Here is an 11,901-nt window from a genome sequence, read left to right as displayed (position 1 = left end):
TTTTGGATTCAGCTGGAAATGGTCTGTTCTGCAGGAATATTTCAGAGGCAAAAAGCATGATTGATTTGGTAAATAAAACTGCATCAAGTGCTGGCATCCAGATCCGAAGCAGGAGAGAATAAACATCAGGGAGTAGAACAGAAAATGTTGAAATCTATGAGTGGGACGTCACTTTTAATAAAGAATTCCAACAGAAAGAGATAGATCAAGCCTGGAAGGCAGCACTAAAGCTCTGCTTCAGTCATGGTTGAATTAAATGGTGTTTAGGGGTGATCCTGATCTTCATATTCTGCTAATGGGCATCCATTGAAACCAGGCAGGACATTGTTCTTTATCTCATGGGATATTTCCTGTTAATGGCCATGGTTTATAAACCAGCTGGGGCAGTGTTCTTTATCTCATGGGATATCTCCTGTTCATGGCCATGGTTTATAAACCAGCTGGGGCAGTGTTCTTTATCTCATGGGATATCTCCTGTTCATGGCCATGTTTATAAACCAGGCAGGGCAGTGTTCTTTATCTCATGGGATATCTCCTGTTCATGGCCATGTTTATAAACCAGCTGGGGCAGTGTTCTTTATCTTTTCACAACCCATCCTTCCTCCAGCCAGTCATTTTCTGCTCATGGCCATTGAGTCCCACTGTGGCACTGATAAAATTACTGCATCCCATTGGGAGTTGCTCCAGCCAGGGGGAAGAGCCCAACATTTCTTACCAAGATAAAAACAGAGGTTTTGGGACACTAAGGGAGCCCCTTTCTCCACTGGACTCCAGAGGAAAACCGGATTTCTCCACATCCCCACTGGAGCTCCGGAGGGAAACTGCACCTTGTACAGGAGCACTGCTCCAGCTGAGCCACATCTGTCACTGCAGGAGGATGCAGCCACCATGGGATGGGACTGCTGCCAACACCCTGCCTGACGGGTGTCAGGCTGTGCTCTGACTGTGTCAGGGTTTGGGGTTTGTTCTTTGTAGTGCTGTATTTCTATTTTAATTTCCCTAGTAAAGAACTGTTATTCCTAATTCCCATATCTTTGCCTGAGAGCCCCTTGATTTCAAAATTATAATAATTTGGAGGGAGGGGGTTTACATTCTCCATTTCAAAGAGAAGCTCCTGCCTTTCTCAGCAGACACCTGTCCTCCAAACTTGGACACTCATCCACATCCACCATCCCAGAGGAATTCTGGATTCCCTGCCAATCCCATTCCAGGGCTGCAGCAAAAGCAGCCTGACCCCAAAGAGAGAATTTTCAAAGTTCAAAATCCTCCATGGAAAAAAGCTATTGGACAATGCCAATTATTAAATCTAGTTTAACATTTATCTGGCTGAAAGTTCAGTTTGGTGAGAGATAAAAAGTGAAAACTTCTTCTGCTCATATAAAATGCTGCAGTGTTGGTGGCTGCTGTCTGTTGAGGATTTAAATTTATTTAAATTTGTCCCTTAAAGCCTGGTGAAAAATGTTAAAAAATGTTCCTGTTGAAACCTCCAGCCATGTCACCCCCAGGGAAAATTCTGATAAAAGTTGTGGAACAATAGAAACTTTCCCAGATGTTGTTTTCCATGCATGACCCATAAACCTGCAATTAATGCAGGGTAAAATTCCACTTTAATCTATTTATTGTGAGGTGAAGGCTGCTTTTGGCTTCATTTTCTGTTTCCCTAAAGCAGAAGAGTCCTCTGGGAACAGGAGCTGGAGAGAAATTCCCACCTGGGAAAAATATTGGAAAGAAAAATCGAGAATTTCCACCAAGTTTTCAATGGAATGTTGACTTGCTGTTGACAAGAGAGCTGTTAATTTGAGAAGTAAAATCTGATTTAAATCTCCTCAGATGATTTTCTCTCTGACCCCACATTTTACTTTGGGTGTTCTACCCCAGTCAGAGATTTGCAGGGTTCAGGTGTGGGATAATTCCTTTCTATTATTCAAGACAGAGACATTTCCATGCCCTGCAGAGGTGTCAGGTGTGAAAATCCCCTCCTGACAATGCAGCTGATTGAGGGACTGATGCAGAACTCTGCAGTCACATTCATTTCATAAAACTGGGGGAGGAAATTCATGCTTTGAACTTCATTTTTCACAAGTGATGCCCTCTCCACTGCACATTCCATAAGGCTGCAAAGCCTTTGTTGACTTCTGCTTTGAGAGGAACATGAGACCCCTTGGGGGATTCAGATATTCCTAAAAGATATTTGGTTGGACAATGAAAAAAAAAAAAAAGAAATATAATAAAAAACAAAATAAAAACTAATAAAATTTAATAAAAAGAATAATATATAATAATATATAGTAATATATAATAATATATAATATATAATATATAATATATAATATATAATATATAATATATAATATATAATATATAATATATAATATATAATACATAATACATAATACATAATATATAATACATAATATACTATCTATTATCTATTATATATACTATATAATAGATAATAATATGTAATAATATATAATATAATAATATATAATAATGCATAATAAAATATAATAACATATATAATGTATAATATAATAATACAGTAATAGTAATAGTAATAATAATAATGACAATGATGATGATGATGATGATGATGATGATAATAATAATAATAATAATAATAATAATAATAATAATAATATAAGCTGGACAGTAATTCTGTCTCACTTCCCTTTGGGACAGAGCAGCAATCTGACACAATTAAAACACAAACCCATTTTAAACCTCCAGTTGAACCCTGTCTAAAATAACTGAGTGCCAAAATAAATCCAGCAGTTCTCACCTTGACTTTCCCTGGATTTTCCTCCTCTTCCTTCTTGTCTTCGAACTCAAAGGCCACAGTCATCCTCTGCTGCCTCTGCTCCTCCCACAGGGTGGGGTTGAAGCTGTCACTGTCTGACTGGAAATCTGCAGGGAATGGGGAAGGGAGATGGGGATCACCCAAACTGACTTTTCCTTCTTGGGTGACTGTTAAAAAATGGGAGGGGGGCAATGGGGACATGGAAACCATCCCAGAGTTAGGAATAAAATGGGATGGGAGTGGTGGGGAAGCACCAGCAGGGTTTGGGGCAGCCCTGGAGCAGTGAAAATTTGGGTTTAGTGGAGCTGTGGAGGAGCAAAGTCTCAATCCAGCCAAATTTGGGAGCCCTGAGCCCCCACACCATGGGGGACATCCCCAGCTCAGTTAGTTAGGTGTAAGGTGTGAGTTAGGTTCAGTAAGGTGTTAGTAAGGTGTCAGTAAGGTGTTAGTAAGGTGTCAGTAAGGTGTTAGTAAGGTGTCAGTAAGGTATTAGTGAGGTGTTAGTGAGTTCTCTTCACAGAGTGGTTGGACAAACAATTCCTTCTCAGCTGCAGAATCGAGGACAATTTTTGGTACCCAAAAATCATAAACAGCAGTGAAAGGAAGGGGACAAACAGGAGCTGAGACTTCACAGCCTGGGGCTGTGCTTGGACAATTAACCCAACACATAAATGACCCAAAACTTCTATAAGTGTAAAACACGTGCCCAGGATCCATCCTGGATTTGATCTGGGTGCAGCCCCAGCACTGCCCAAGGTGAATCCTCCCAACAAACACCGAAACCTTCCAATAAACATTACATTGGATACAATAAACCTGTTTTATGCCTTTTGCTGAGCCTGGTGGCTGTGCTGGGGCTTTACCTTCGTCGCTGCGGGGCTGCTGGGGGAACATGTAGTTGGTGAGGACGCGCTGCTTGGTCTCGGGATGCGCCTCGGTCTGCAGCGGGATCAGAGCCTTGGACTGCAGGGATGGAGCACACAGTTACTGGGGTGAACTGGGATTAACTGGGCCCAGCTTCCCCTGCACAGGGAATGCGAGGCTGGCTGTGTTCTGCAGGGAAACAAAAGCTCCCTGTGCTCGCTCCTGGCATTTCCAGGTTGGATTGCGAATCCTGCCTGGGTGTTCCAAAGGGAAAGGGATGCAATGGGGAATGGATGATGCCATTCCCCCAAATCCATCTGCCCCTGGAATGTGCTTTAATAGACAAGGTCTCCTAGACACCAAGGTTGAATGAATTCCTTAGGAATTCTTTCACTCTCCTATCACTTCAGAAGATAATTGGCTAGAAATTAGTTTGTGTAATTGGTCAGTTCACCTTCAGAACTTCTGACTTAGATTGGATGCTGTTCTCTGTATAAATTTCTATTGGTTGTAATTTCAATCCTCCTTGAACCTGTAAATATGACTGTCCCCCTTTGTCTGGGAGATTCCTGCCTGACACCCTTCGCAGGAGATAAAATTCTTGTGGAAAAAGTGGATTAACTGGGTCCAGCTTCCCCTGCACAGGGAATGCGAGGCTGGCTGTGTTCTGCAGGGAAACAAAAGCTCCTGTGCTCGCTCCTGGCATCCCCAGGTTGGACTGGGAATCCTGCCTGGGTGCTCCAAGGGGAAAGGGATGCAATGGGGAATGGATGATGCAATTCCCTCCAAGCTGTCTGCCCCTGGAATGTGCTTTAATGGACAAGGCCTCCCAGACACCAAGGTTGAATGAATTCCTTGGGAATTTGTTCACTCTCCCAACACTTTGGAAGATAATTGGCTAGAAATTAGTTTGTGTAATTGGTCAGTTCACCTTTAGAGCTTCTGACTTAGATTGGATGCTGTTCTCTGTGTAACTTTCTATTGGTTGTAATTTCAATCCTCCTTGAACCTGTAAATATGACTGTCCCCCTTTGTCTGGGGGATTCCAGCCTGACACCCTTCACAGGAAATAAAATTCTTGTGGAAAAAGTGGAAAAACCTGCTGAGAGGTCACTGATGGATATCAGCACTCTCCAGATCTGGTAAAAAACCCACCGGAGACACAAACACAGTTCACAGCCTGGCACTGCACAGTTAAACACCCCTGGGATGCACTTAAACCAGGCCTAACAAAGAGTTAATTAACCATGAGGAGCAAATTCCTGGTGGTTTTCAGTTCACCTGGGAGCAAACCTGCCCAGTGGAGCATTCCCTGAGGATTCCTGCTGGGTTTGGCTTTGCTGGGGATGTTTTGTCTTTGCTTTGCTCTGCCCTGACCCAGGAGCAACTCACAGCCCAGAGAATGGGAATCAACCACAGGAAAATCAAAATGCTGGGAATTATTGTGTATTTAAAGGGCTGGAGGTGTTCTGTGCCTGGCAATGCTGATTTTAAAAATGCAAATCAGAGGGAGGAAAAAAACCCCCAAGAATCCTCATTTAACATTAAAATTTAATAATAATTTTATATTTCCCCCCTCCCCTTTCAGCTTCCACATTTTTGGCTTTGCTCTAAAACTAAATGTACATCTCAGATTATTTTAGGGCTCAGCTGCTGCTGGAGCCGTTGCATTTCTCAGGGTTCCTGTTGCATAATTCGGTTTAAAATAGAATCCCAAAGAATATCTGCTATAAAACAGAGTTTATAAGGAACAAAGAAAGGCACAGAAGGGAATTTTCTCCAAAGCAAGACCCAAAGTCCTCGTGCATCTTTGACTTGTTTGAACTCTCCCTGACTACAGTGAGTTTAAAATGTGCAGGGGTGGGAGAATGAGGGAAAAGGGAAGAGGAGCAGATGGAGCAAAGGGTGGGAAAATAAAGCAGGATAAAAACGAGTTTGGGAACAAACATCCTGAATTTCTACTTCAAAAATACTCCCGTGCTACTTTTGATTTTTATTTACTACTTTGGTGAGGAGGCAGAAGCTGATCCTGGTAAAATAAATCCTGAAAAGGTGAATTTTCCATGGTAAAAAAATGACACCCAGCAGGATTTATGGCTGGATATGGAAACCTGCAGCTGGGCTGGGAGCAAGCCCTTCCAAAATTTCTCTAAATCCTGCATTGAGTGTCAGGGTTCATGGGCAGCCCCTTTCCTAAGGGAAATGAGAATATTTTAATATAAATATATATATGTATTTTTATATATATATAAAATATAATATATTTTTATAATATAATATATATTATTTATATATGATTTATATATTATATATAAAATGGGAATATTTTTAAAGACATTACCTGGTTGTCAGAAAGCCACAAAGCTGCCAGTTCTTTGAGTTTGGTGAAAGTGAAGGGCAAATTCTTCAGTCTGCAAAGGAGAATATTGGGACAAGGTGAATCCTTCATTTCCAAAATAATTTATATAAAGATTTATATGCAGCATGTGTATCACCCTGAAACAGCTAAAATTTTACTGCTTTTTAAAGTCAATTTTACTGAAATGCAATATTTTATCAATATTCCTGTTGTTATTATTACTATTATTATTGTTGTTCCTATTATTTTTTATTTTTATTTTTATTTTTATTTTTATTGCTGTTGTTCCTATTATTATTATTATTCCTGTGATTAATATTCCTCATTAAGAGTTTTATCTGGAAAGTAGAGCTGCTGACATCACATCCTTTGATACTGGGCAGAGACTGAGATATTTTCCTTTGTTTACAGTGTAATAAAATTACACATATAAGACAGAAAAAAGATAAATTCTTGGTCCCAGGGAGGTTCAGAGGAACCTCAGTGTCACTCACAGAGCTCCCCTTATTGGACACTGGAAGTTTGGAATAGAAATATTCCAAGATGACAGAGAATTCATTTTTGTTGGAATGTCAGACCAAAGATTAAAATATTATAAATATTCATAGTGAACCTAAATGACAAAATTAAATGGAGCAGGGGGAAAAAAAAATCAGTATTTTAATGAGACATTTAAACACAATTTCCTAAAAGGGATCTGGGAGTGGGAATGGGAATGGATGGCAGGGTATTTGTGGAATCCTCATTGATGTTTTTCCCATAACTCCTTCTGAACAGGGAGTTGTTATAGAATCATAAATCCAGCATGGGTTGGGTTGGGAGAGAACTTAAATCCCATCCCATGATCCCATGATCCCATGATCCCAATCCCCATCCCATCCCATAAATCCCATCCCATAAATCCCATCCCATAAATCCCATCCCATAAATCCCATCCCATAAATCCCATCCCATCCCATCCCATCCCATTATCCCATCCCATAAATCCCATTATCCCATTATCCCACCCCACTGTTCCTTCCCCCATCCCAGGCTGCTCCATCCTGGCCTTGGACACTTCCAGGGATCCAGGAGCAGCCTCAGCAAATCTGGGAATTCTATTCCAGAGCCTCCCCACCCTCCCACCCCGGAATTCCTGCCCCATTTCCCACCCAACCCTGCTCTTCCCCCTGGCCCAGCCATGGGCTGGGGCTCTCCCAGATTTTGGGAGTTGAAGGAGCTGGGAAGAACCAGAGGAGAACCAGCAAACCCAAATCCTAAACCAGATTTGGGAAAAAATCTGGAGGAAAAGCCCTTTTGAGCCAGACTCAGAGCTGCATCCCAGGGAAGCGATTCCCACGTTCCTGGGCACACAAAAGTCAGGAGTGGGCTGGAATTTGTGTCTGGGAGGGCTGGGATGCTCTGGGAGGGAATCAGAGGGAGCAGAACGTGCCCTGCATTTTTCATTTGCTTTGCCAAGACCCCTGGGTACAACTTTTAAACATCAGACAAAGCCTGGTTTTAAAGAGCCTTTGGGAGGAAAAACCTCAAATTCTGGATTAAAGATGGGGAGCACCCAAAATCATTCTGGGCTTTGAATATTTCCAGCCAAGACAAGCCCCAGCCTCTTTTTTCTAATAGAATTTTCTTGCTTTTAAATTGTGTAGTGCAGGGAAAATTCTTCATCTGTAGCATCTAAATCCCAATTCCTGAGCAGGACAAGGAGGAAACTAAATCCTAATTCCTGATCAGGAGAAGGAGGAAACTAAATCCTAATTCCTGATCAGGAGAAGGAAGGGACTAAATCCTAATTCCTGAGCAGGACAAGGAGGGGACTAAATCCTAATTCCTGAGCAGGACAAGGAGGGGACTAAATCCTAATTCCTGAGCAGGACAGGAAGGAACTAAATCCTAATTCCTGATCAGGACAAGGAAGGGACTAAATCCTAATTCCTGAGCAGGACAAGGAGGGGACTAAATCCTAATTCCTGAGCAGGACAAGGGATGCAGGGTTTGGGGTTTGTGTGGGTTGGTGAGGTCTGAGGAACTTTCCTGACTTCTGTGGGAGTGACAAATTGGGACCCCAGAAGCACAGGCAGAAATGGGGGATTCTCTCAGCTTTTTTAGGGCAGAAATGGGAGGATTCTCTCAGTTCTTTTAAGGCAGAAATGGGGGATTCTCTCAGCTCTTTTAGGACAGAAAGGGGGGATTCTCTCAGTTATTTTAGGGCAGAAATGGGGGGATTCTCTTAGCTTTTTTAGGACAGAAATGGGAGGATTCTCTCAGTTCTTTTAGGACAGAAAGAGAGGTTTCTGTCAGCCCTTTTAGGGACAGAAAGAGGAGGATTCTCTCAGCCCTGTAAGATCAGTAAGGGGGAATTCTCTCGGTTGTTTAGGAACAGAAAGAGGGGATTTTCTCAGCCCTTTAAGAATAGAAATGGGGGGTTCTCTCAGCTCTTAAAAACAGAGAGAAGGGATTCTCTCAGCCCTTTTAAAAACAGAAAGAAGGGATTCTCTCAGATTTTTTAAAAACAGAAAGGGAGGTTTCTCTTGGCTCTTTTAGGAACAGAAAGAAGGGTTTCTCTCAGCCCTTTAAGAATAGAAAGGGGAGTTCCCTCAGCCCTTTTAGGAACAGAAAGAGAGGGATTCTCTCATCCCTTTAAGATCAGAAAGGGAGAATTCTCTCAGCTCTTTAGGAACAGAAAGAGGGGATTTTCTCTGCTCTTTTAGGAGCAGAAAGAGGAGATTCAGCCCTTTCAAGAACGGGATGGGGGGGGCTCTCTCAGCTCTTTAAGAACAAGCTGGAACTAAAAGAAAGGTGACTTACCAGTAACTGAGGCTCTGGGGAAGTGTAGCCCAAAGGGACTTTCTAACAATTCTACCTCTCAATCACAGGGCTCAGACCTGGGAGGACTCTGAGGAGAGAGGAGAAGCAGATGGGAGACAAGGCGTTTGCTGAGGAATTTGGGATTTCCAGACTCCCAAAGGCTGAGCAGACACCCCTGGGAGAAATTTGGGATGAGCTGGAGCTCCCAGAGCTGCTTCTGCACAAAAACCTCACCACATCTGGATCCAGAGCCAAGAGAATCCCACATTCCCTTTGGGAAGGTTTGGAGTTGGGAAGATGAAGGGAGAGAGGAGTCCCAGGGGTGGAGATGAGAATTTTGGGTTCAGTTTGAAGGAATTGCCTTGGGTTAAGTGGAATTCCACCATGGAAGTCTGAAGGAAATCCTGGAATTCTGAGGGCTTCTGGCCAGGTAAGGTCAGCAAGTCCCAACATCCAGGGATGAGGAGAAGACACGGAACAGAGTGAAGGTTTGTAGTGGCAGAGATCAGAGATAAAAATGCACCAGAGAGGGGCTCAGACACTGATTTCCCCTGAGCAGAATGGAATCTGGGATGCCCAACAGCCCCAGCTCCAAAATGCACCAGAAAGGGACTCAGATGCTGATTCCCCCTGAGCAAAACTTTCAAATGCCTGGAGGGAAAGAGCTCTTGGGATCTGCCCCCTCTGCCAGATGCAGGGAAGAGCAGAGAGCCAAAAACTGCTGTGGGAGCACGGGAATGTTCCAGCAGCAAGTGGAGCCCCAGCTCTCTTTAGTGTGGACTCGTCCAAAGGAACAACAGGGATTGCTGGGATGGTGATGAAAGGGAAGCTGGGACCTCAGAAAGTAAAAAAAAAAAAATCATTAAAAAATCTAACATTAAGAAGGTGTCTGAACTTAATCCAAGCTCTTTGGTGCAGAATGTTGGGATCTTTTGGTTTTCATTAAGGTGGGAAGTTCCATGGCAAGAGAATTATCCCAAGGTCTCAGCAGGGCAAGGTTGGAACTCAGTTGGAGCTGGGAGCAGCAGAGGGGGAAAGGTTTGGAAAGATTCACTTCCCAAAGCAGAAGAGCAGAGGAGATGATTCCACCAGGTTTAGAGACAATCAGGCCAGGTTTAAGGGTTGAAGGTGAGGGATCTGGGTCACCAGGCAGTGCTGAGGGGGAGTGGGAAGGGCACAGCTGCCACATCCCATCCCTGGAACAAACAGCATATCCCATCCCTGGAACATCCCATGGAACACCACATTTCATCCCATGGAACATGACATCCCATCCCATGGAACAAACACCACATTCCATCCGATGGAACATCCTATGGAACACCCCATGGAACATCCCATGGAACACCCCACGGAATTTCACATTCCATCCCAAGGAACACCACATCCCACCCCGTGGAACATCCCACAGAACATCCCATGGAGCATCCCATGGAACAAGCACCATATCCCATCCCGTGGAACACCCCATGGAACAAGCACCACATTCCACTCCATGGAACACCACATTCTATCCCATAAAAAAACCCATGGAACACCACATTTCATCCCAAGGAACATCACATCCCATCCCATGGAACAAACACCACATCCCACCCCGTGGAACACCCCATGGAATATCACATCCCATCTTATGGGACACCACATTGCATCCCATGAAGAACCCCATGGAACAAACAGCACATCCCACCTCATGGAACATCCCATGGAACACCCCAAGGAATACCACATTCCATCCCATGGAATATCCCATTCCATCCCAAGGAACACCACATTCCACCCCATGGAATACCCCATGGAATATCACATTCCATCCTATGGGACACCACATTCCATCCCATGGAACACCCCATGGAAAAAACAGCACATCCCACCTCATGGAACATCCCATGGAACACCCCAAGGAATACCACATTCTGTCCCATGGAAAAACACATTCTACCCCATGGAACACCCCATGGAATATCCCATGGAATATCCCATTCCATCCTATGGGACACCACATTCCATCCCATGGAACACCCCAAGGAACATCCCAGGGAACAAACAGCACATCCCACCTCATGGAAAACCCCGTGGAATATCACATCTCATCCTATGGAGCAACACATTCCATCCCATGGAACATCCCATGGAACACCCCATGGAATATCACATTCCTTCCCATGGAACAAACACACATCCCACCCCATGGAACACCCCATGGAATACCACATTCTATCCCATGGAATATCCCATTCCATCCCAAGGAACAGCACATCCCACCCCACATCACTGCCATGCTGGCCCCATCATCCCCTTCCTCCCCAGTGGAAATCCCAATCCTCTCCCAGCTGGGAGCTGGAATTTTACGGGAATCTAGGAGGGTGGGAAGCCCTGAGCTGCCTCCCCATCCGAGCCAGTCCCTACACACCAGTGCTGGAATCAGCAGGAAAATCACTGGGGGGAAAAAATGAGAAAAAAGCCCCAAATACCCCCCAACAGTTTCCTGCTTCCCCAGCTCAAACTCCCAGCACAATTCCGGGTTGGAAAGGGGGCAGTGACCCTGCTCAGGGTGGTTTAACATGTTAGGGAAGGTTCCCTGCATTCCTAACTCCCAAAAAATCATGGATCAGCAGTGCCCCCCTCTCTGTGCCCTCCTTTGTGTCCCCACAGGGCAGAGGAGGGACCAGCACTGGGAACATCCACCTGGAAATCCACTGGATTTGGGACAGGCCCACCCAGGATGGAATTTGTGTCACAGAATTGCGATGCAGGACGGAATGGAACCGAGTTAAGGAATTTTAAACAAAATTCCAGGGGGGTTCTATAATTTATATTTGATGTTCAGCCTGAATCTCAGCAATAAAACGGAGCTGGAAAATCCTTCCCTGATTTTTGCTGAGTGTGGATGGTAATTCCTGGAGAGAAAATGGAATTCACCCCCCACATCTTGCACTACCCAGCAAATCTGTGGTGATACTGCAAATCCCCACATTCCTGGCACATCCACACGGATAAACCTCAAGGAAATTCAGATTTTCCCTGAGAACAGCTCATTTTAAGCATTTTATTTCTCGTCTAAGCACAGTGC

The 11,901-nt window shown here is 44.0% G+C and overlaps 1 protein-coding gene across 9 annotated transcripts in view; it reads right to left on the bottom strand.

Annotated features, from left to right (window-relative positions):
* Positions 1–11,901, bottom strand: part of LRRC7 (leucine rich repeat containing 7) — a 105,302-nt gene that overhangs the window by 23,930 nt on the left and 69,471 nt on the right. For all 9 annotated transcript variants that reach the window (XR_004418712.1, XM_033067555.1, XM_033067546.1 and 6 more), the window contains 3 exons: positions 6,006–6,075; positions 3,664–3,763; positions 2,783–2,907 (listed from right to left, as the gene is read on the bottom strand). Coding sequence is in view for 8 of the 9 variants with exons in the window: in XM_033067555.1 (XP_032923446.1) it covers positions 2,783–2,907; positions 3,664–3,763; positions 6,006–6,075 (295 nt within the window). In the remaining variant the exon portion in view is untranslated. The remainder of the gene's footprint in view (positions 1–2,782; positions 2,908–3,663; positions 3,764–6,005; positions 6,076–11,901) is intronic.

This window comes from Catharus ustulatus, chromosome 9 (assembly GCF_009819885.2).
Source record: "Catharus ustulatus isolate bCatUst1 chromosome 9, bCatUst1.pri.v2, whole genome shotgun sequence".
Taxonomy (NCBI): domain Eukaryota; kingdom Metazoa; phylum Chordata; class Aves; order Passeriformes; family Turdidae; genus Catharus; species Catharus ustulatus.
This window is presented reverse-complemented; position numbering and strand designations above follow the sequence as displayed.